Source organism: Semicossyphus pulcher, unplaced genomic scaffold (genome assembly GCF_022749685.1).
Source record: "Semicossyphus pulcher isolate SPU_LCO1_2020_fin unplaced genomic scaffold, fSemPul1.0.p SCAF_25, whole genome shotgun sequence".
In the NCBI taxonomy this organism is placed as follows: Eukaryota; Metazoa; Chordata; class Actinopteri; order Labriformes; family Labridae; genus Semicossyphus; species Semicossyphus pulcher.
Window position 1 is genome coordinate 3,977,959 of NW_027211699.1, and position 23,867 is coordinate 4,001,825.

At 45.6% G+C, this 23,867-nt stretch overlaps 1 protein-coding gene across 3 annotated transcripts; it reads left to right on the forward strand.

Annotated features, from left to right (window-relative positions):
* The first annotated feature begins 256 nt into the window (after positions 1-256).
* epn2 (epsin 2) lies at positions 257-23,867 on the forward strand. 3 transcript variants are annotated; one of them, XM_069675872.1, is made up of 10 exons: positions 257-403; positions 7,207-7,915; positions 9,362-9,516; positions 14,534-14,646; positions 14,796-14,900; positions 15,354-15,510; positions 17,215-17,364; positions 17,564-17,656; positions 20,138-20,365; positions 20,456-23,867. In XM_069675872.1, exons 2-10 carry the CDS (start codon positions 7,488-7,490, stop codon positions 20,803-20,805), a joined length of 1,779 nt encoding a protein of 592 aa, XP_069531973.1. In that variant the 5' UTR covers positions 257-403; positions 7,207-7,487; the 3' UTR covers positions 20,806-23,867. The 3 variants fall into 3 exon arrangements, with proteins under 3 accessions (XP_069531973.1, XP_069531975.1, XP_069531976.1); XM_069675874.1 differs by having other exon boundaries at positions 17,564-17,593; XM_069675875.1 differs by lacking the exon at positions 17,564-17,656.

Sequence of the window (23,867 nt, forward strand, 5' to 3'; positions counted from 1 at the left end):
AACCTGGAAGAAATATATTATTTGCCTCTATATGGCAGTCTAAAACAGGCCTGCCCTGTTGCTGTAATGTTACATTAGTAACCTGCTGGGTGACATGTGTATAGTTTTCATCACAGAAGTTAAGGGGCTGTCTGTGTCCCTGTTAGTCAAGTCGCCTCGGTCACACCCTTATCTCGCTTTCCACCCTCCCGCTCTGCCCGCCATGTTCTGGAGGAGGAGATACGTGTAGCTTGGCTTTAGCTGGATTAGCATTAGCAACACATAGCTTGGCGGAGGCGCAACAAGCACTCAGAACGCCGAAATAAGTGCTCTTTATTGATTTCTTCCTTGGATTTGGCGAAACTTGTTTATGGGTCTATATTTGTGGACTAACAGTAGAGCCTGACAGAGCCCAAAAGATATGGTAAGTTAACGTCGGCTTTCAAGACAGTCGAGTTGTTTTGTTTTTCCAGGGTGTCCTGTAATCCAGTTCGCTCTGGTGATGTCTCCACCGAGCACCCGTCTTCACTGCTAGCTTGAAGGAATGCTAACTAGCGTAGCATGCTATTTGGCTGTTATAGCACAGAAAATACCGAGTGGAAGCTGACGGGAATGGTTCTGTAGCTAAATGTTATGTACAGGAGTGACTGTGAATCCACTAATTAAAGGCTTCGTGTAACTTTTAGATGCAGAGGGATCAACAGTTGAATTTTTACCCCAACTGCGCGAGAGGGGAGATCTGCGGCTGGCCAACCCGACAGAAGCGTCGCTAGCTTTGATCCAACTTTTCTTCAAAGACAAGTTTTGATCGCTTATAATAATAATCAACGTTAGACCTCCGAGCTCAAACATTTAATTCAATGACAAAACTGCGTGGTATAGAATATTTGATTGAACAAAATGTGCTTGGGTTATAAACTTTTTCGAGTTCACTTAACGAATAACCGTTTCCAGGTGAACATTGCTCGTTAGCATGTTTAGCTAGCTGAACAACTACTTGTCGCAAGTTTGCGCTGCACTCGCTAACGACAGCGGCAACCGCAGATTGGCTAATGTTAGTTGTTCTATATGTTGCAACAACGGTAAATCTCTGCTAACGTAACACCGAACATGAACAAGTCGTTTGAATTGCAGAATTGAAATATAGTGTAGCAAAGAAACTAACGTTAGCCAAAGCTGCTTTAGCTTCGATGCTATCAATCACATCTGTTCAAGGAAACGCCGTGATTTATTTTGTCTTTAGAGCTGTTTGCTTCTCTTTATGTCCTTTAGCGGTGCTCCATGTTTTAACAAAGAGGGCTGCTATGTTAGATTGTACTACAATGAGTCGTCAAAATAAATGACTTGACTTACACTTACTTAGATTTTTGTGATTTCTGTTTACTCATTGATTTTCCAACCAGCTAACCCTGTTGGTAGGTGGTAAGAGTACAATATTATAGTCAAATACGCTGAGCAAAAGCAGGGTTTACTTATTTTTTTAATAGGAATAGATGTAGATGTTAGTGTTGCGATGTGAGCCTTTTATCCACAGTCACATTAAGCCTACCTAAACGTGGCCTGAGAGAGGGGCAGGGCTTTGTCTATTGTCAGGATGATCAGTCATAGTGGTTGGAAATACGGCTCTTTTCAGTGAGCCACATCATTCGGCTCAGCTATAAGAGCCGGCACTTTGATTTCCCTATCCCTATTCTCTTGACTTAAAACAACTTCTGAATATTATATTTCAGTCTTATCTAGCTATTTTTTGACTTATGATATGTTTGTGTCACATATTTAAATTAAATTAATATAATTATACTAAGCCTTAAAGTATAAAATATAAACTTAAAATTTCAAACATATTTTTTTTTAAAAAGTGCTCCTTGCAGGATATTTAACAAATACTTTAAGGGGTCGCCCTTTTATTATACCTTGCAATAATTTACCAAAAAAGAAAGGCAAAGAAATCCCCTTCTTTACTTGTAGCTAACTCGTTCATGATCGACACATCAATAATCAGTCAGTCACAGTGAACGACAGATGCACCATCACCCGCCCTCTCCCTTTCCTGACTTGGTTTTGTCTCTACCGGTCAGGGAGCACAAAAGAATTGGGGTGACATGTGGTGAAGAAGGTGTCTTCTCTTCCTGTCTCCCTCACTGCTTCAGGCTTGATGCTCATGATACCTTATCTCTAGAGAGTCAGGTTATGGCTTTGGGAACACATTTTATTTGCTGTAGATTTGGTTAGTCTTGATAAGTTTGTTCCTTGGATGGTACCAATCCCAAAGTTGGGAAGTCGTTCTTCCTGCCCTGATGTGTTCGAGAGTACTAGTCGTAAACAACGTGGAAGGAATAAAAAGATGTATTATATTGTAATCCTTAGAACTAAATAGGGATCATTATGTGGACATCAACTAACAGTTACAACCTTAAACAATATCACAATTGACAAATGGGCCAAAACAGTTAATTTGGAACACAGCCCATGTTTACTTTGGTCTGCCTTGATCTTGTAATTTGAGGTCAAATACTTGGCAAGCCTGGTACCCAAATTTCCCCCAACTTTTCCAGTTGTTTTTCCAATTTTTAGGGAGCCTTTACCTGAATTTTCCAAGTGAGAAACAAATTTTCCCTATTATTCCGACAAAGAATGCATTCCTAATCCTTTAGCTGAGCCTTAATTCCTGGTGTATGCTGCTTGTGGTTGCACTCCAATGTAGCTGAACAGACGTAAACGAATGTTGAAGGAACCAGCTGGATAACTTGATGTCACACTGATGCCCTTCCTTCTCTTTTTGATACACATCAATAAACTGTCACACTCACTAACTGTCACACACAGGCACCGGTTTGTGCAATCCGTCTATCTCCAGATCAGCTTTACTCCCTCTGTGTGGGCCTGGCAAGGTAGACCTGTTCTCAGTGTGCTGCTTCTCAAGCCTTAAGCTAATCACAGTTTACCTAGGTCCTGCCAAGACACACCCAGACACCGGCGCACGCACACACAGGATAGGTTCGGCTTGTTGCTGTCTTGCAGTTGTGTCCACTTTTTACTTTCTTCTTGATGTGTTCGACTTCATATTGGATTTTTGTAGACTGAAGCAGATTCATGTAGGTCATAGCATTAAAACATAATTTTGCGTTATCGGCCTCTGTTAAAATAATATCTATACTGGAATCAGTGCAATGCTAGCAATGCATGCTGTGAACCGTTTGCAGTTCACACACTTGGGTCATTCTTTCATCACGCTCTGAGGCTCCGGTGTTTAAAACCTGTACGTTAGGGCCCTGTTGGTAGCTGCTCTACAGGTTGCGAACAATATGTGTAGAATTGATGTTGCAATCCTTCAAATACGCACAGATCATCCTCCGAGATTCTGCATATCTGGTCTTGTTCCCAGTTGTCAATTCCTCTCTCTCTCTCTCTCTCTCTCTGTCTGTCGAGGAAATGACTAACAGTTCAGCAAGGGGACTTCACCTGTTGATCAACACCATTAAAACACTAGGTGCATTCATACATACTTGGTATTAGAGGTGGGCCAAAATATTGATATAGCAATATATGGTCGTCCACTGGTCAAAAAACCCACTAACACCTGCTAATATCCGTCTTTTTTGCTTAATGGGAAAGGCTACAATCGGCATCCAGACCCGGGTCAAATGACTCTGCAGTCGACCCGGGTAATTAGCTCTGATTTCCATTGATAGGAACACAAAACCTGTGTCAGCTCGTTAATCTCCGCCCCCTTTCCGGTGCGATGCTATGCACCGTCAGTAACTTCTGCGACTCCTCGTCATCTCGGCTACAAATTCTGCCCGTCTCCGTCCGAGCAGCGCTCGATCATCGTTCCATATATGTCGGCGCCGAGTTTGACAAACAGACTGAATGAGTAATAGATAGAATAAAGACCTAACCACCGTAACATCTTCACTCTTTACTAACCCCGTCAGACGTCAGACAGTGACGCAGCAGAAAAGAGACTGATGAAGCACACTTCACTGGCAATGGGAAAAGAGGCAATCAGCATGTATAAGCGGGTCTTCCCGGGTCTGAAAAACTCACGTCAACCCAGGTAGTTTCCCTGTTGTCACTCTGTGGTTGACTTTGGATTAAGGGCAACTTTTTAATGCAACTGTCAATCCCATAATGATCATGAATTTGTTCATGCCAAATCTACATTTTTAGTGCTTGTAAAATAAGTCACAATATCTCTTAAACAAGAAGGTTTAAGATTTATTTAATTTACAAAAATATAACTTGTAGTTTATGACAAAAAAGGGGCATACCGCAGAAACAGGGTTATCATATAGTGCAAACCATTATCTAGAGCTGCAAGAAGTAGACCCTAAACTCTCATAGCAACAAGGCATAATGGCAGTGTGACGAGAATGACAGGCTCAGTCATTCACACATAATGAACCTGCATTTCTCTCCTCTGGCTCTCAGGGCCTCAGTGATCTAAGCACAGAGGGGCTGAAGGAAGGCAGGCCCACAGCGTCTCATGGTGGGGGATGTTTCCGGGGTGTTGAGGAGGTGTGGAGGGGACGGGATGGACGAGACAGACTCTCCTCTCTTCCTCCTGTCTGCCATGGGTGAATAGTTGATTATAGGAGCAGATGTGTCATTAGTCCTGAGCCGTATTCATGCGGATGCAGGGTGAGGGAGGAGGTGGAGGGTGAAGGGGGGGGGCACCCTGCACAGGAATCACATTTCACTAGTGAATTTACGGGATGTGCCAACTTGTTTTCGTACCCCCCGAAGCACAGTCCTCCCTCGTTTCACCCTCGTCGTCCTCCCCAGCTGTCTTTGCGGGGCGCTGCCAGGCAGGAAGGCCCCAGAAGCGCGTACATGTTCATACATAGCAACTTTGGAGATTGAATAAAAAGTTGCATTTAACTCCGGACAGCTAATCACGTTTAACACCTCTCTGTTCATGAAAACACTTGGCTGTGGGGCTTGTCTGTGCATGCACGGTGCAGGAAGCAGATTACTCAATAGGTTAAGTTATCGTGGGACTCTTTAGATTGCATTCAGAGGAACAGTGGGCACGGGGAACATCACAGATTATTTCCAAGCTGACAATAATAATGCAACACTGCTCGGTAAACAGAAGAAACAGAGTCATTACTTCAGGTTTCATGCGAAAATGACTTCATTCATACTCGAGAGAGAGCTGTAGCGGTGTGAGTCGACCAGCTGTGAGCCTCCACACACACACACACACATTTTCCAAACTTGTGTGTGTCAGTCAGGAAGTGATTAGAAGCCGGGGTTGCTGATCTGTTTGAATCAGGACAGAGGAGTCATCGGTCCGTCATCATCAGACTGGAAATGCTTTATCTCCCCTGCCACCCACCAAAGGCTGGAAACACATTGTTACTCACTCATCGCTCTGTCGTCTCTCATAAATATACTGAATGTTAAATCTGTGGTGATTTTTTTTTTTTTTAAATGATACTTGAATTTAAGCACTTGCTTCTGTGCCTGTATTCAGTCACATTGTCTTCCTAATTTCCTCTCTCTCTGGTTATTAAGTTGTAGGACGTCTAAAAGTTGTTGGTGCATATCTGATTATAATTATCTTTCATCACACAGATCTGTCAATTGGTTAGTAACCTTCGAATGTCTCGTGTTTCCTGCTCACATTTCTTGTCCTGCAAGCCCACCCAACGAGCACCTCCACCACCACGCAGACCTGCCTGCCCTGCCCTCAAATTATTCGTCTCTAAACCCACTACCTTGCAATGCAGTGAGTCGGATTACTGTAAACTGGGGTGAGATAAGAGGAGTGGAAACACGGTTCATGTTCACAACAGCCTGGCCTTGAATAATATGCAGAACTGTGCATGGAAACTGCTTATCTAAGTGTGAAAGTATGAAACACATTGTTTTGTCTGGTTTCGTAAAGGAAGGCACTACAGCTGCTCCATTATTATCACAGTCACCTACACAATGTGATCTTCACACTAATTGTCAAGGTGTTGAATTGTGACTTTCCCAGAAGCCTTACAATTAAGGCCTGAATCAAAACAGTGTCAAGTTGTTGTGGAAGAAATGTTTATTTTCTTCTGTTGTTTTTAAATGTTTCTCTAATAAACGGTTGGTTGGATTTAAAGCGACAGTAGGTAACATTGTTTCAAAAGAGTTTGGACAGTTTAGCTTCCTCTGGCTGGATGGTAAGAGGACAACGTGGAGGCGAGCAGATTGGCTGAGGCGTCAAGAAACGTTACAAATTCGTACTTGTAACTCGCAGCTCGTAACTTGTAACTGCAGGTTCGGAAATGGACTTTGTAAAATCTTAAAATGGAAAATATTGTGGCACAAATTCGAACTACACAAACACAACTAGTTTCTACAGCTACAAAAACTTTTTACACATTTACAAAATCTTATCTGCGAAAATATTTCCACTTATTTACACAAACATTCACACACTTGTGCAAGGACAATTTTTTTACACATTCACAAATTTAGATTACATTTAGATAGATGACATTTTTTTTTAAATGCACACCAAACATAAAATACAACTGCGTGTGAAATTTTTTTACAAGCTCAAAATCTTTTTGACAGTAATTTGACTCCATACACCCGCCCCTTTTGTATTGCGTTATTTTTTTAATAGCTCATCCTGGCCGTATCAAACAACCAATCAGGGTTAGCTAACACCTAACGAGCCAATCACAGCGACTTTGTACAAACTAGCATCATCAAGCTTCTATGTGACTTTTTAAAAACACCATTTATAGTTCTCTTTCTTGCTGTGGACGTCAGTTAGCCGCGCAAGCTAATGCCCTGGAACCGAGCTAGTACGTAGCTAGCTACCTCATTCTGGATGCTAATGTTTTGCTCCTGTAGAAGCGGTTGGCAACCTTTACTTTCCGGCTCAAGCCTAGTAAAATACGTGCGCTTGTTTGGTGCGTCATTTGGTGGGAGGGGCTTAGCGGAGTGAGGTAGCAGCGGAAGGCGGAACTACTTTTTTGGAGTACATTTGCTGATGTTGTTGCCATGAACATGATGTTTTAGTTTTGAGGGAAGTTGTCAGTGTGATAAAACAAACACGAAGCTGTTGACATATTCAGATTTGTTCCTCAAACAAATAAGCACGAGGAAGTGTTGTCCTGCAGCTCCTTTAGCATCATGCAAAACTTTCTTCCTTTCTTATTCTGTTAGCTTTCCTTAAAAGCTTTTCTCTCCTCCTTCCTCTAACCTGTTATTTGTCTGTCTGTGTGTCTGCCGTAGGTGATGGCGTGGTCATGCGTGCAACCAGGGCTGTGTGTGTGGAGATGGTTTTAACAGACGCTGTATTGGAGGACTCAGGAACACTGCACTGGCCTGGAGAAGCCTCATAAACAAACACACCTGTACAGAAGAACATTTACACACACGCCACCGTGCCTTGAGAAAGGACACAGACACCTGACAGCTTCAGCTGAAGCACATAGACATATAACATATTTGTCCTCTCCTGTGTGAGAGCGTAAGTTTTATCCCTTCCTGTCTGTCCCATCTCCACCGCCACCATGCCGAGCGGAATACGACGGCAGATGAAAAACATGGTGAACAACTACTCTGACGCCGAGAAGAAAGTCAGAGAGGCCACCTCGAACGACCCCTGGGGCCCGTCGTCGTCGCTCATGTCCGAGATCGCCGACCTCACCTACAACGTGGTGGCCTTCAGCGAGATCATGAGCATGATCTGGAAGCGGCTCAACGACCACGGCAAGAACTGGAGGCACGTCTACAAGGCGCTCACCCTGCTCGACTACCTGATCAAGACGGGCTCCGAGCGGGTGGCGCTGCAATGCAAGGAGAACATCTTCGCCATCCAGACCCTGAAAGACTTCCAGTACATCGACAGAGACGGCAAAGACCAGGGCATCAACGTCAGGGAGAAGAGCAAGCAGCTGGTGGTCCTACTGAAAGACGAGGACCGCCTCAAAGGAGAGAGGTGAGAGATTCACAGGTTCAAAGTCTAAGGAGTCAACTTATGCAGAAGTAGAGATAGTCAGTCCTTGTGTCTGATATTCTGTACCAAAATTGAACAAGTGAAGCTTGACTCTGCAGGGTGGGGAATTTGGCAGTGAGCGAATCCTCCCACAAGGGACTTTGCATGTCTCCTCATCCTTCATAGGCGCCTGCTTAAAGCCAATGTTTTGAATCCTTGCCTGAGAAGCGAGCGGTTTAAATTGCAGGACGTTATCGGCATCGACCTACAATGCACCCTAAAATACGGCATTGGGTATCAGCGAGCTTGCCAGGCATTGCAAATTAGCCAAACAGTGTGGTGTTGCAGAGAGTGTAATGTGAGTCAATAGGGATGCAACTAACGACTACTTTGATAGACGAATAGTCATCGATTATTAAAACAATCCACTAATTGGATAATAAATTGCGCAACTACTTAATGGCTATTTAGCGAGCAGCTTTTAAATTAAGTTGGAGGTGAGTTCTCCAATCAAAAATATCTTTCAATACACTTGGCTGCTGATTTGGCTTCTTCTGATACAAAAGAAAAAGAGATGTGTCAGGTTCTTTCTATAGCACTACAGTGTTATATTAATGTTAAAAGCCCATACAAATACAAGAAAGCCAATGCTAACTAGCTGAAGTATCTTATCTGGGCGAGTCTGCGTCAACAAGTCCACCGTGGCTTCTCTTTAAATGCTTGCGCATAACCGCCGTGCTCTCGTGATAAGCAAGGGTCCACTTCACAACCTTTTCTTTGCAGCGTTGAGGGAGACATGCTCCCAGACTTCAGACTTGGTGTTTTGTTTACCTGTCGCTTCCCGGTCGCTGTTTTGCACGCGCCACTCTCAGCAGGGACAGTGAGGATGCGAGATGTCTCACCCCTCAACAAACTCAGCTCCGGGAAAACGACGTTACGTCCGTGCACAGCGTTAAAAACATTGTCAATTAAAATCATTGGCAACTCATTTTGTCAGCGATTTTTGTCAACAATATCGTTGCACCCCTGTAGTCAAAGCTAGCAAGATGTCAGCTATCAGTGTTTTTCCACCTATATTATAAATGTGTTCTTTATAGCACCAGTACCTGAGGGTTACTCGGTACTCAAGTCTCTGTACAGAAACGGGTATCAGGAAGGAAAAGCATTGTATCGGAGAATGTCTGGTATCTAGCTGACGGGCATCAACATTCTCTGTAATCAAATCACTGAGCTCTTACACCGGGGGTTATTCCCTTAGTGTATTGTGGTTATCCCCCCGGGGGAGCTGGGGTGCTTCTGCTCATTGCGGTTAAGCACCTGTTGCCCTAGAAATGTGTGCTCCTGCTACAAAGTGCAAACAGATTCTGTCCTTTCTGACACCACACTACAATAACCCTGTCTTGATCCATAAATATCATCGTCTCCTGTGCCTTTTTCCCGTCCTGCCAGGTCTCAGGCTTTGAAGACCAAAGAGCGCATGGCCCAGGTGTCCACGGGGAGCAGTCAGATGGGCTTTGGCCGAGGCTCATCACAGCCCAACCTCTCCACTTCATACAGCGAGGAGTACGGCAGGTCGGAGGGTTCGCCCGCCTCCTACCACGGCTGTGAGTACGAGCTGACAGTTACCACACAGGCTGTACACAAATGACATACACATGCAGAGCAGAATATCCCATTAAAGAGCAGTTTGTCCCAGTTGGTGTAACTTTGGCCTACATCCTGAAACCCGCCCCTCCCCCCCCTGTTCTGTCTCTGGCTCACAGTCCCCGCAGTAGGGCTGCATTCCTCAGCAGACACACACACACACAGAGAAGAGGAAGCAGAGTCCCCCCCCCCCCAGCCTCTATCATCCGCATGACAGAGGAATCTGCTCCTCTTTGCACTGATACACTCACTCCTCCAGAGACGCAGCGCGGGAGACTATCAGAAGCACACAGTGACAGACGGTGCAACAACAGAGATACGGTTAGATGATGATGTCACTCAGACATACACGATGACACTTGTTGAGGTTCCGCAGATGCTCATATCTGCTGCCTTCTGAGCTGGGATAACATCATATATTCCTCTTTAAGTGAGCTGTGAGGAGTTTTAACTGGTTATGAAACAGACTGAAATGAATACTGATGCTTCCATATGACCTACAAAAGCGACCATGCACTATTTCTATATAGGGAATCTGCGTCTCTCTACTGTAGTGAAGTACATCTTCTCCAATAAACTTAGCGACAGCTCTGTGACATTCTGCGTCAGTCCTTCTCGTTCAGCGATGGAGGATTGGTTTAACTTTCTGCTAACGTGACCCTCTGCAGGCGAAGCCGGGGCTGCTGCTCGACTGACGCTGCCTATGGATTAAATTGGAACATAAATTAGAAGCGCTAACGGCCGACGCTAGCTAACAACAGTGACTGAATAGCTACAGGCTTCTTTATGAGAGCCATGCGTTTTAACTGCATTTTTAGATTGGCTAAGTCAAACTGCAGCATTGCTGTCGGAGCCACCGGGACTCGGAGGCTGCACTGAGGACGTGCTATCAGGAACGCTAGCAACAGCGTTAGCATTAGGCGCTTTGCTAAAGCAGTAAAAACATGCTGCACTGAGATGCACCAGAGTTAAATTTGGTAAAGTGAGCCAGCATGACTTCCTCCAGCATGAGACCAAACAATGAAACATCATTGCCTGACGCCGGCGTCTTCATCATCACTAGGTGATGCATGCCAGCTACGTTAGGATGAAACGATTGAATGAAAATGACCTTAAATAAGACGTTAAATACCGCTAGGAGCGCCACTTGTCCATGAGCTTATTGGTACTTTCAGTATAGACCAATCATGAACATGTACCAAAAAATACCAGTTATTGATACCCATCCCTTTAAGTTAATGAAAGAGAAGTTTTGCTTTGTCCAAAGCTTTTAAGTTAACAGTTTAAGGAGTTGACATATCTGGTGATAAGTCGTCACTGCTGCTGGTTTTGGATGGATTGAAAGAAAGGCGGAGTGAGAGAGCGGTTGAAAGAAGCAGGAATCCCAGTCAGGAAATGGGGTAACGCAGAGAGGGACAGAGGGGAAGAATGGAGAAGCTGGACTGAAAGAGTGAACCTTGGCCTCTTTTCCTTTTCATCGCCTGACCCCCGCTCCTTTGTACACAGCAGGGTGGCTCTCTGTGTGTGTGTGTGTGTGTGTGTGTGTGTGTGTGTGTGTGTGTGTGTGTGTGTGTGTGTGTGTGTGTGTGTGTGTGTGTGTGTGTGTGTGTGTGTGTGTGTGTGTGTGTGCGCAGCATAGAACGTGGGTTGACCGAGTGTCTCCAAATTCTCTCATGTACGTTATGTTTAAGTGTGTGCGGCTGGGAGGCGGAAGCTCCCGCTGCTGAGTCATCAGTTGGGAAAACATAAGAAGCGAGCGGCCTATAGGAGCGAGGCTTGGGCTGTCGCTGTGGGCGTTGCCAGGCAGGATTTTTGGGATTCCTGTGTAACTTTTTGAGCATTGTTGTCCAGACGGGGTGTGAATGAATGACCATGAAAGTGTTTCTCTTGGTGTTAACCTCCTACATTCCCCTCAGACCCCAGAGAGTCTGAAAATGTCTGAAATGTGCTGCATTCAGCGCAGGAAAGTGTGTCTACTTTTCATAGATTGATTTTAGTAGCTTTTGTCTTTAACATTTCCTACCATGTGATTACTGTTAGCTAAATGAAACTTCCATTCTTCCACACACACACCTGTGTTTTTGTATTTGTTTCCTTAACGTGTCAGTCTGTGGGTGTCTGTGGGTGTGTGTCTGTGTGTGTGTGTGTGTGTGCGTGTGAAATACCCCAAATGTTCTCTTCAGCGGTAGTTCCCCCCCGAGGTCTACAAGCAAATAGTTTTTGTTTCTAGTTGAATAAAAACGTTGAACTAGTTCAGTTTTTACAAAGCTCAGATTAAGCAATGGGATCCTATTTCAGCAAAGTCTGTGTTGCAAGTGTTTTTGAATCACACTTTGTTTCCTGTTCTATAAAAAATTCTATACAAGTTTCCTCCTGAAACCAACAAGCTGTTTTGCCGTTCAAAGGTCAGACCTGAGCCACGATTGGCTGACAGTATTTGGACAGCGCCGCACTGCACTGTCACTCCAGTGTAGAAAACATGGCTGCTCTAGGATCGGTTATTCGGCCTTATATGTACGAGTCGCGTCTTGACAACGACTTGACTACAAGCTAGTGCAAGAAGGCAGCCTGAGGTGAATGACAGTGAATGACGATCGGAACCTGCAGCTGTTCTGAACGGCCACTTTCAGAGGCGACCTTTTTAAAAAATATCGTTCTGGGAAAAATGTGAAATTATGCAGTTTTCACTTTTTCACTGTGAACAATAAACACCCAAAAATATCAGGGATGCACGATATTATCGGCACGTTATCGGTATTGGCCGATATTGGCTTAAAAATGAACTATCAGATATCGACCAACACGCCGATATCCGCCGATATAATTAACCGATAAAATAATGGGCTGCTGCATACTTGATAAAATGCCCGACCTCGGCGCAATGTCCCCGGCGTGAAGAAGACCTGCGCGGCGCAGCGTGATGACGTCACGTATGTCTACCTGCAGCATGAGAGAGTTAGAAGCCAAAATGTCCGTGGTGTGGAAGTTTCTCAAAGTGTCCGAAATAGATATTTGCTATTTGAACACAACAAAGTTGATTAACCATCTCAAGACCCGTCACTCCGACCGTTGTAACAAATGTGATAAGAGTATCACCATTATACTGAACGCTATGTCCAATACAGAAGAGAGTTGATGATCTCTGCAATTGATCTATCTGTAAAATATCGGCATATCGGATATCGGCAAAAAATCCAATATCGTGCATCCCTAAAAAATATGAAACCCATGCAGAATATAAGAATATCCATTCAAAAGACACGGCCCCTTTAAGTAGCAGATTCACCCACAAAGTTTCTCACAGCTACTTAATTCTTCCTCTCGAAAACGGGGTTGGATATCACCGGGTAACTCACGATACACGATATGAAACGCGATACAAGACCCTCGATAACGATGGATGGATAATTTAAATATTGGAAGACAGTAGAACAACTGTAAAAACAAATGAGGACTTAAGATTTTGATTCATATCATAAGCTCCGCTGCGTGCTATTATCTGCTGCATAAATCTACGACAGATGACGCATTACACAATTCCACTTATTTCAAAATCTCTGGTCTCTCTTAAAGGCTCGACTTTGTTGGAGGGTTTTTACAAGCTGAAGTTTTTAAGAGTGTTTATTTGCTCAGTCATTAATCACATCACGGAAAGACGACCAGATAAGAACTGAGTGGAAGCGATAGCGGCAAAAAGTGACACATTTGAGAGGCATTTTTCTGCTTGCAGACGACGCTGCGCTTGGATAATACCAAGGAATCATGATTATCCTTATATGGTTCATTCCCACGGTGGTCGCTGAGAACGAGTGTGTTTGAGTTGGCATCGAGTTTTGCTTATTTGTCTTCCTGACTTGCTCCTGTCACATTGTGGACTGTGTGTCACTGGGTTGACAGTTGAGTCTCTCTTGAGGCTTCATGCTTATAAAAAGTAGTTTAAGTCTCTTTGTAGTTGAGACTTTTTAATAGAAGATCATAACTCATCTAATGGATATTATTAACAAAGAGATAAACATTCTGTGGCTGTATGGGAGATAGATAGTCTCTGCTTATGGCTCTTACACGCAGCATGCTGTAGCAGTATGTAACGGCTGGCTCGCTGCACTGCTGCGGCTCGTGCCGGGTCAGGCGGGGCGTGCTGTCTATTTGCAGCAGACGTGTAGATGATGCTGAGGCCACGGCTCAAGTCCCACCTGCTTACCAAACTCACCTCGGTCACTGCTGGTTAGCGAGACAGGGGTTTGACAAGGAGGAAACAAAGCAGTGAGGCGGCTTAGAGCAGAGCAACTTAAATGCAAAGTTATTAGTGTGTGTGTGCGTGTGTGTGTGTGTGTTTGGGTGTGTCCACATCAGCGGCAGCGTGTCATGACTGGTGTTTGCTGTGTGGTGCGAAGACAGAGAGAAAAAGGGAAGAGAAGAAAAAACCTTCGATAAGATTTAAAATAAGAATATAAATACACACGTTTGGATTTCAATATCTCAAATTAAGCCTGAGAAAACAAATTCTGTGCCCCGAACATTCAGTCATGCACGAAACTGCACAGGGACGGACTGCTGAGAAATGATGATGCAGAAAAAGTGACATCGCATAAAGAGGATGTGGTGATGTCACTGTGCCTTGTCATCACTTACCGTGCCCTGGTTCCCACAAGCGGACGCACAGCGACACTTTGAATTACACTCTCAGCTACCTCAATGAACATCTGAAGGCGTTGTGTCTTCTTTCTCCAGGTCAGATGTGTGTGTGTGCCACGTGCAGTGTCTCTGTGTTTCTCTTGCCGCCACATGGCCTGACCTAATCCAATAAGCTGAATGAACCTGTCATCCCTAACAGGCTCACTGAGGGCCTCTGTTCACACACAAACGCACACTGTATCCTCGCTACAATAGAAATGTAATACAAATGTGACAAGCCAGCATTTTGTGACCTCTGTATGTCTGTGATGTTAACATACGCTCTGATTGTGTCTGCGTTAGCCACATCTCCCAACACGGGCTCAGAACTGGAGCAGGCCAGACCTCAGACGAGCGGCGAGGAAGAGCTGCAGCTGCAACTGGCGCTGGCGATGAGCAGAGAGGCCGCAGAGCAGGTACACACACACACAGAAGGAGACACAGATGTCTTTGTGTGAGAGTGGCAGAACGCATACATGACATCTGTTCAAACCAAATAAGCACTGAAAATAACGTGATGCAGAAAGGATCTTTGATTCGCTTCATGTAACCGTGCACTTTTCAGGAGGAGCGCATCCGCCGAGGGGACGACCTGAGGCTACAGATGGCCCTGGAGGAGAGTAAGAAAGGAGGCCCAGACTCGGCGAAACTACCCAAGAAGAAGAAAGAGGTAACACAAACAGAAGCACAGAGAGTGACTCGGTTATTCCATTATCATGCCCGTGCTCCTGAAATAGTCTCATGTCTCCCCGTCCCCGTCTGCGTCTGCTGCTCCAGGAGCAGAGATGAAATCTCTAACTGGCAGCAGACAGCTGAGTTTGCTCATCATTATTCTGCCTGAATAACCGGCTGACTGCAGTTTGAGGGCATGCAGAGCTAGAGTGATTTAGAGTTACAGCTGCATGACGATGCCTCATGTTTGGGTTTTTTTTGCATAATGACAAGACCACTGTCAGCATGTCTGAGCAATTTCTGTGCTGCGGATAATAACGGCTAACCAGCAGATGGTCCCACCCCATGACTTTCCTCTCTGTCCCATTCTCATCCTTTTCTCTGTTGCTTTCCTCCTTTGAACTCTCTGGAAGTCTCTTGGTCTTTCTAACCGATTTCCTCTGTCTTGTAGCCGACTTCATCTTTGATGGATCTGATGGATGTTCCAGAACCCGGTGCCAGTGCTGATCCCTGGGGTGCAGGGGCCGGAGCTGGGGCTGGGGCTGGAGCTGGAGCTGGAGCTGGGGCTGCAGCAGCCGCTGCCTCAGAGGACCCCTGGCAGCCTTATGGTAAACACATGCACACAGTATACTGTATATATTCTCACTGGGAAAGGTCAAACAAGGGTTGTCAAAACTATTGATACTTCCACGAGCGAAAGAGAGAGAGCAGCAGTGGTCGAACGACCGAGACTTTGCATGAAGAGTTTGCGCCGTTATTGAAAACAAAACGATTATTCCGAAAAATAAAGTTATTTTCTTGCAAGCTTAAAGAACTTAACACGCTCACAACTCTGCACATCCCCTCAGGAAGATGCCTGATTTGTTCGCATGCAATCTTGGAACCCGTCGGCCACAGTCTCAGACGCCGATACAGCCTCCGGGGACAACGTTGAACATGTCGGGCGTGTCAGCTTTAGCCAGCGTTTAGCCAACTTCCTTTTCAGTGCGCTGCATTGTTTACAGTCCAGTTAGCAACTTGAGAAGCGATCGTGTGTTCAGATCAAACGTGAAGAGAATTTCGCCCTTCCTGATACGTCAACAGAATAAATGCTGTCATTTCTTGGTTTATTAAATCCCCCACAGGAGCGCCCGTTCATCTGTTTGTGGCTAGCCTCAGTTTCACTATAAATGGTAAAGTTACACAAAGGCTGCACTCTGGCTAACTTCAGCGGTATGAACCTGTGACTGACTTTAATTAAAGAGGAGAAGAAAACTCCTTTAAAAATGCTCGTTTGTTGAACGGAGGTCGGATGGATCATTTCTGATGCATTCGAGGAAGTTGGGAAATCTAACCGCTGAACAGCTTTCGTTCCACAGCATCAAGGGAATTAGTCTAAAGTTGAATTTTCGATCTAGAGCGGTTTGTTAGCTGTTAGCATGCAGATGTCTGTTTATAGAGGTTAATAAGAAGCTAAATCATTGTTTTTCCTGCTTATGCCGCTGCCTGCTCACACGTGATTGGTCAATACTTCTCGGACTACAAACGGAAAGCAGGACACTTCCCGTACTAAAACATCCGCGCCCCTTTAAATAGAGATTAGAAGCTGGAGTTCATTCCGCCTGCTGTGCGCCTCTCTGCTCTGCCCCCCGTCACACCTGCAGCTCTCATGCAGCCTCGTCACAGCAGACCTTTCTCATTCACAGGACCGCAAATACTGACATTTCCTCAAATCCCTTTGGCATTAAATACCGACAGACAAGGTTCCCTCGTGGCTTTTGCAGACAGACGGAGAGCAGAGGAGAGAGAGGCAGCGATGTCACTGCCTAATGAGTGACGGGCACCTTCTTTTTTGTTGCTCTGGTGTCAAGAGGTTTCATTTTTACTCGTATCACATCAAAAATTCTGGTATCATGACAACCCTTCCCACACTCCCTCTGCTTGCTGAGAAGTATTTGTGTCAGGAGTCAGTTTTTCTGTGTGCGTGTGTGTGTGTGTGTGTTGTCTCGGCTCTCCACCTGCAGCTCGTAGGACTGTGACTCTTTGTTAAGTAGGAATGCTGCTCCACTCGCCCGGCAGCATTACTGCACAGAGAGGAGCGGCGGGGTGGGGTGGGGGGGGGTGGGGAGGATGTTAGAGGAAGATACCGTGAAGAGTGCAGAGAAAGAGGGAGGCTGTGGGGAGCGAGATACGGAAATGTTTAAGAGGAAATAAAGAGGAAGTTTCAGAGTTGGTCACAGAGAATTCATGCCTGCTATTTCACCTCCTGTCCATCCGCACGCTTCGCCCAACCCACAACCTCCCCCACAATGAACCTCTCCTGCTTCCCCCAGGGTCTGCCCCTAAGTCAGCCGCCCCCGTGGACCCATGGGGCGCTCCTCCTTCTGTCCCACCCATGAAGAGCAGTGATCCCTGGGCATCAAACGCCACTCCCGCTTCTGACCCCTGGAGCTCCGCCGCTCGCCCTAAGGCTTCCAACGCAGGTGACCACCAGGGAGCTTTTGTCCAGTGTTGTTCACAGGCGTCAGATGTTGCATGCTTTCATTGCCTTTTTTGTATTCATGTCTCCCTTTTTGAGTTTACCAAAGTATCCATGCTCATTCATGCTTGTGTTGTCTGTTTCCATCCGTCTAAGTGTGTTTATTTGATTTTTGTCTGTGTGTATGCGTTGTCCCCTTTCAGGTAGCTTTGACCTGTTCAATGCATCCAACGGTACGTCCAAAGAGGACTTCTCTGAGTTTGACAGCCTGCGCTCCTCCTCCTCTGTCCCCACTGGTACTCACCCTTGTCTTCGTCTCTCTAATAATGACACGGAGTCTGTGTTTGTTCTTCCCTCTGGTGTCTGTAACGGTGCCCATCTGCAGATGCAGTATCCCTGCAGGGCCGCAGACACCCGACACATGTCTTGTCTTTTTATGTAGATGTCACCAGACTTGAGCAAAGAGTCATGATGATGTAAAGTAGCTGTTTGCTCTCGTCTGGTCCCATATCCGTGTGGTGAAATGTTGCTGTTATGTTTATTTCTAAATACGCTATTAGAGCTGTGCCATCCTGTTTCTTGGAACCGCTTAAAGATGAGCTGAGATACTTTTAAAAGGTGAACTGAAGTTTGAACTGAAGCCAAATTCAGGATGTTGTGTGAGAGGGTTTGTGTGAACTGTTTGGCACCGATCTAAAGTGTTTTTCTCATGTTTGGTTTGGTTTCTCTGTGTGGGAGGGTGGTGTCTGACTTTTCCCTTGAGCTCAACACAAACACTTCTGATACCGTCAAGGACAAGGTGACGGGGAACACAAACACACATGTGCAAAGTTACTCTTCCCAGAAAGGAGGACAAGAACATGAGTGATGTTAAGGAACAGGGGCGGGACAAGATATCGATACGGCAATATATTGTCTTTCTGACTGGTGTAATACAATTACTAATAGGCTGGCGCCAAAATCGATATTTTAATATACAAATATATGGTGCTATAAATAGATCTCCCTGCGATTTTGACTCACTGCATCACTACGTCATGACTCCTCGCGGTGGCGCTTATGACATGAAGGAGGTAACGTGAACGGAAATGAATTCAGCGTAGACGACAGGATATAGGCTGTGTTCGAAATGCCGTACTGTATACTACATACTACATGCTACATGCTATATACTGCGTTCGGCAATAGTCTGTAGTATGGAGGAGCTTTTCAAATTAATTTTGCAGTATGCTACGTCAGGCGGAAGTAAACGATAACCGCCGCTTCTTTAGCGATAGCGCCCTTCTGCTGGAATACTGCTGCTGTCCATCATTTCAACTGCCGCTGTGACATTCCAGCGCTTTGCATTGTGGGATACGGTAGGCGATGCATACTGGAGATTTTCTCTGAATCAGTACAGCATTTTTGGCATACTGCACATTTTGCTTTTGTTTGCATACTGCAGACTACATTTTGGCCAAATCAGTACGCACTGCGAGTACAGTATGGCATTTCCAACACAGCAATAGTGTTGAGAATTACGGCTCTTCGAAGGGAGCCGGATCTTACGGCTCTGTTCCTTTCCGAGAGCCGTTCAAAGGTCACAACACTCTGCGCTTTTAAAATTTAAAAGGAAACAGCAAAATAATTTAGGAACAATTAATCAACCTCAATGATTTGCCGATAATTTATGATTTAACTCTGTATGACTACAGAGATGTCAACGAAAAAAAACAACAAACTTGGCGGAGGGTTATAGTCTAATATAGAGGAATTGCAGTTAAAAAAAGCTTCCTGTGGTTATCGGGCATTAAGGGGAGTGGATCTAGAGCAGGCAGTGAAATTCGGGCACAACTATAAAAAGAACGGCTCTCGCCTACGACTCGTCGTTCGCACAGAAGAGCCGTTCAAAAGAATCGGATCGTTATCAAACGTCACTACACTAGTAGGATAGAAGAAGGAGGCAGCGGAATAATGTTGAACCGTACACAGCAACAATTAGTCTAGAAATATTGATGACAAAATTAGTTGCCAAATTTGTTGATAATAGTTTGTGACGTCATCGCTTCTTCGTCATCGTTTTTTAATGCTGTGCGCGAACATAATACCATTTTCCGGAGCTGAGTTTGCTGAGGGGTGAGCCATCTTGCATCCTCACTGCCTCTGCTGAGAGTTGCGCATGCAAAACAGCGACCGTGAAGCGACAGGTAAACAAAACATGGCAAAACAGCGGCGGCCGAAGAGAAGGCATCCGTTTAAGCTTCTCAGGAATGTGACTTTTAGAATCAGTTCATCCACACTGGACCTGTCTGATCTTATTATTTTTGGGCTCTGTTACATCACATATCTCTTCTGGGAGGACAGTTCCCTTCCTTGACATCTTCAGTTCTGTGTGTGTGTGTGTGTGTGTGTAGCAGCTGGCACGCCGGGTTCGTGAGTGTCCCTGTGCGGGTGCATTAATGAAGGTCTCCACCGCTGCCTAACTGCTGCCACAAAAAAAAGGCCAGACAGTCTGCCTCTGATGCGCTCTCATAAAAGCATCCTCTGATCATTTCATTGCATCAGATCTGTTTTATGTCCCCGGTAGATGCGGGTGCTCACGTACATGTAAAGTCAGGTTTGCTGTTAGCTGTACCTCTGTTTTTGTAGCTGAGTATTTATGACCTTTTGCAGATGAAAGCTATGTTAGCAAGCCCGTCTTTCTGTCTGCATTACATCTCTGTTTTATCATTTCTGTTCCCTCAAAGAAAAGTTCATTTACAGCTGTTCATCGAAATACAACCGCTCTTTGTCTCCAGGTGACGGGGCCGTAGCATCCTCTGTCCCCTCCCAAGCCAGTCTCGCCAGCAGCGGCAGCTTGGACCTCTTCGACCCTCTGCCCACCTCCTTGTCTGGATCCTCAAACCCGACCAGGAAGACCCCAGAGTCCTTCCTGGGTCCTAACGCTGCCCTGGTCAATCTGGACTCTCTGGTGACCAAACCGGCCCAGCCCGCACCAGTCATCAATCCGTTCTTAGGTTCAACAGGTGAGGGAGATGATATATTGGCAATCCTACCACTTTTGGTATGCCCTACACTCTAACACTTCCCTTCTTTGCTTACCCGTCTTTCCCCAGGTGGCTCTGCTCCAGCCCCAGCAGCCCACGCCAACCCATTCCAAGTGAGCCAGCCAGCGCCCCCCACCCTCAACCAGATGCGGGTCAGCCCCATGCCCGCCGGCTTCGGTGGCATGCCCGAGCCCATGTCCGTCTCCTCTTTGCCCGCCCAGCCCATCACCATGGTCCCCCTGGCAGGCATGGCCCCCATGGGCCGCGCCATGCCGGGGATGGGCGTCGGTGCCGTCGGAGCGAACGCCGGGATGAACGCGGGGATCCCGGCCTCCATGTCCATGCCGCAGCCCCTGATGAGCATGCCGCCCCAGGCCGGGACGCAGCCCGCCGGAACCACCAACCCCTTCCTTTTGTGAGGGAGTGTCTGGGGGATGACTTGCGCCAGAGTACCCCCCACCCTTTTCCCTCTCTGTCTTTCCCTCTCTTCCACTTTGGCTCCTTAAGAAGCTTCAGAATAAACAAGGAGATGTCTTATCCCATTTATTCCTTTTATAACCTCACCAGGTCACAGTCCCAGCCGGGCCTCCTCCGACCCTAACACACGTCTTCACTCCTTCCCCCTCCGTCTCCTCCTCTCAGTGCTACAAGCTGCCTAGTCCTGTGTGTTCCATACCGATCTGACGATGACGTTGATGACCACAAACAGTTTGCATCTGTCCACAGACTTACAGAGACACAGTGGTGTTTACAGATTTTCCACAGAGGCGAGAAAGGGCACGGCCTCTCATCCCTGTCCTGCTCTCATTCACTCACTGCTTCCTTTTAGGATTGCTCCTTTTCTCTTCTACGGTGGAGGGACAGGAGATTGTGACTGTACTAACGCCAGGATCTTTATCTCTTCACTAGAGCTAATCTTTTATAAGCCCTGTCAGCTGGTATGTATGTGTGCGTGCGTGCGTGCCTGTGCGAGCGAAACAAGCGAGTGCACATCTCAGTACTTTTACACTGTGTATATTCCAGTGCGTACACACACTGGAGTAAGGATGAGAGATGGACAGATGTGTTTTTACTCTTGTTGTGTGTGAATGTGTTACTAAGCAGGGATTTTGCACAATTTTTTTTTTCTCCTTTTGTTTTCCTTCCTTCTGCGACTGTTGGGCTCACCGTTACACCTTAGCTAAGGGAGGGAGACGACACACACCGCCTCGGCTCTCGGTACCACTCAGTCACAACTCTCGTCCGGTCAATTCCTGTCAACTTGGACCTTCCCCCCTCCACCCCCCGTCCCTCCATGTGAACTTTGACCCCGGCATGGGTCGCGGGATAGACAATGAACACTCATCAGAGGAGGTGGACCCCTTGTCCGAGGGGTTTAAAAGCAAATGTCTATGTGTGTGTGTGTGTGTAATCACGCGCAGATGTACTGTTAATGCTCAGATACTAACAGCCACATGTTGATGTATTTGTCAGCGAGTCTCCCCCCAGTGTACGCTAAGAGAAAAAGACTGTGATGGCATCAGTATTTTTGCCAGCTGAACATAAGGATGCAGAGAGGCATCATGGGATTTTTTTTTTTTTTTTAGTTTGTTAATAGGGTCAAAGGGAAAGAGGGTGGGTCGTGTGTGTGCGTGCATGAGAGATACGTGTAGCTTCCAAGTGTACTTTAATAAGCAAGTGTTTCCATTTCTCACTCAGTAAAAGAAAAGTGACTTTAGCGAGTTAGTTTCTGAAGTGCGTCAGGCGTAATGTAGACATCTGCAGCCTTAACTGTGTGTGTGTGTGTGTGCATGTGTGTGTGCGACAGGGGTGTGCGAAGGAAGCTCTGTTAGGGTTTAAAGAGCATGTTAGCCGCTCTGAGCTACAAAGAGAGTTTACCTCTGAGTGGATTTACGGGGGCTAATCTACCTGCAAGAACATTACCTGGCAGACACACATACACTCCACACGGTTGTTCCAGGATGGGTCTATTGATAGCACAGGGACTCCTGCAGCTGAACATGTCATGTAAACAAGCGGTTTGTTTTGTTTTTCTTATTTACACGTTAGATGTAAATCCAAGCCTTTTAGTGTTTTGGAGCTGTGTACTAGCGAAGCCGTGTATCATCTCTCTTTTCATTTTGTCATGATGTTTTCTCACCCCGGGTAGGTTTGTCATTCTCTTCTCGTAGAAGCACAACTGTTAAAAAAGTCATAACGACTGTGATTCCCGAGGACGTCGTGCTTGGAGTAGTTTGAACAGTTTTTGTTTATGAATTTTCCTGACTCCATTGTTTTTTTTTATATTTCAGAGCTATTTGTGGAGGAAAGTTACTTTTGGCTGAATAATCAGCACATGTACTGACAACAAGCTGAGCGTCTCTGTCTCTTCTATTGGTTGATGAAACACAGCAGTGTGTATAGACCCTTCCTCACTCTAGGTCACTGTAACCCCCTCTCTTCAGCTCTGTCTATCACTGCCAATGTTATTACTGTGGAGGGTTGTTTTTTTTTTTCTCTTTTGGTGTGAGGTGGCGCCCTCTCCTGGTCTACTGTGGTATGATAGCTACATCATGGGACCCTTGATATTTCCACTAAACGCAGACCTTCATTTCTCTCAGGCAAAAGGAGGGGCAGCTCCAACTGTGTGTATGATTTTGATGATGCTGAAGGTAGTGATGATTTTTATGCTTGGGGTGGGGGGGGGGATGAATGGACGTGACACTGACTTGCAGACCAGCATACATTTTTATCTTAACTAAATATATGCAAAAATTGGAGTTTGGAAAAAGATAAGAAGACTTACGCTTGATGTGTTTTTTGCAAAGTTAGATTTGCTATTAAAGTCGTGTTTATTGACATGCTACTACGATACTCTAGCTAAGATACTCTCACTGGCCTTGATTTCACTGCGGCCTGACCTTTAACTTCACTCCAGCGATTGTGGAAGAAGGCCGAGTTAGCGATGCATCGAAAAATAAGCCGAACTTTCTACTGTCTTGAACAAATTCAGCACTCCTAACCAGTCAGATGACACTGCAGTTGAACAGTTTTTTTTTTCACAGTAGTGGCTATGGTGCAGTGAAAATGTGGCCTGTGTGTAGCGAGCTCCTCTGCGTGTTACTATGTATTCACTATGCTTTTATCAAGAGGACTAACTGACCTTATGGACTGTCTTTATATGCATAAACAGCCTCCTTTAATCTTTTCCATGTCTGTCTATTTACCCTTCTCATAGTACTGGGAGCAGGCTGCTTTTTTATTGGATACGTGCTCAACCTGTTGGCATTATAACTGTATAATATAATTTATCATTTGTACTATTGTAACATACTGTTCCTCTGTATACCTTATTATTCTGTGTAATGGGTTTTTGTAGGAAAAGTCACCGTGGTATTTTAACGGCATCTAAACAAACGAGCGCAGCAGGCCGACCCTGTTGGAGGAGGACAACTGTAGCTGCATTGGTTCAAAATAAAATGTGTATCACTTCAGCTCTGTA

Excerpts from the sequence above, each read along its gene's own strand:
- epn2 (XM_069675872.1), top strand. The coding sequence starts at position 7,488 with ATGCCGAGCGGAATACGACGGCAGATGAAAAACATGGTGAACAACTAC. Across the intron at positions 9,517-14,533 it reads GCCCGCCTCCTACCACGGCT|CCACATCTCCCAACACGGGC; the intron begins GTGAGTACGAGC and ends TGTCTGCGTTAG. Across the intron at positions 20,366-20,455 it reads TCCGTTCTTAGGTTCAACAG|GTGGCTCTGCTCCAGCCCCA; the intron begins GTGAGGGAGATG and ends GTCTTTCCCCAG.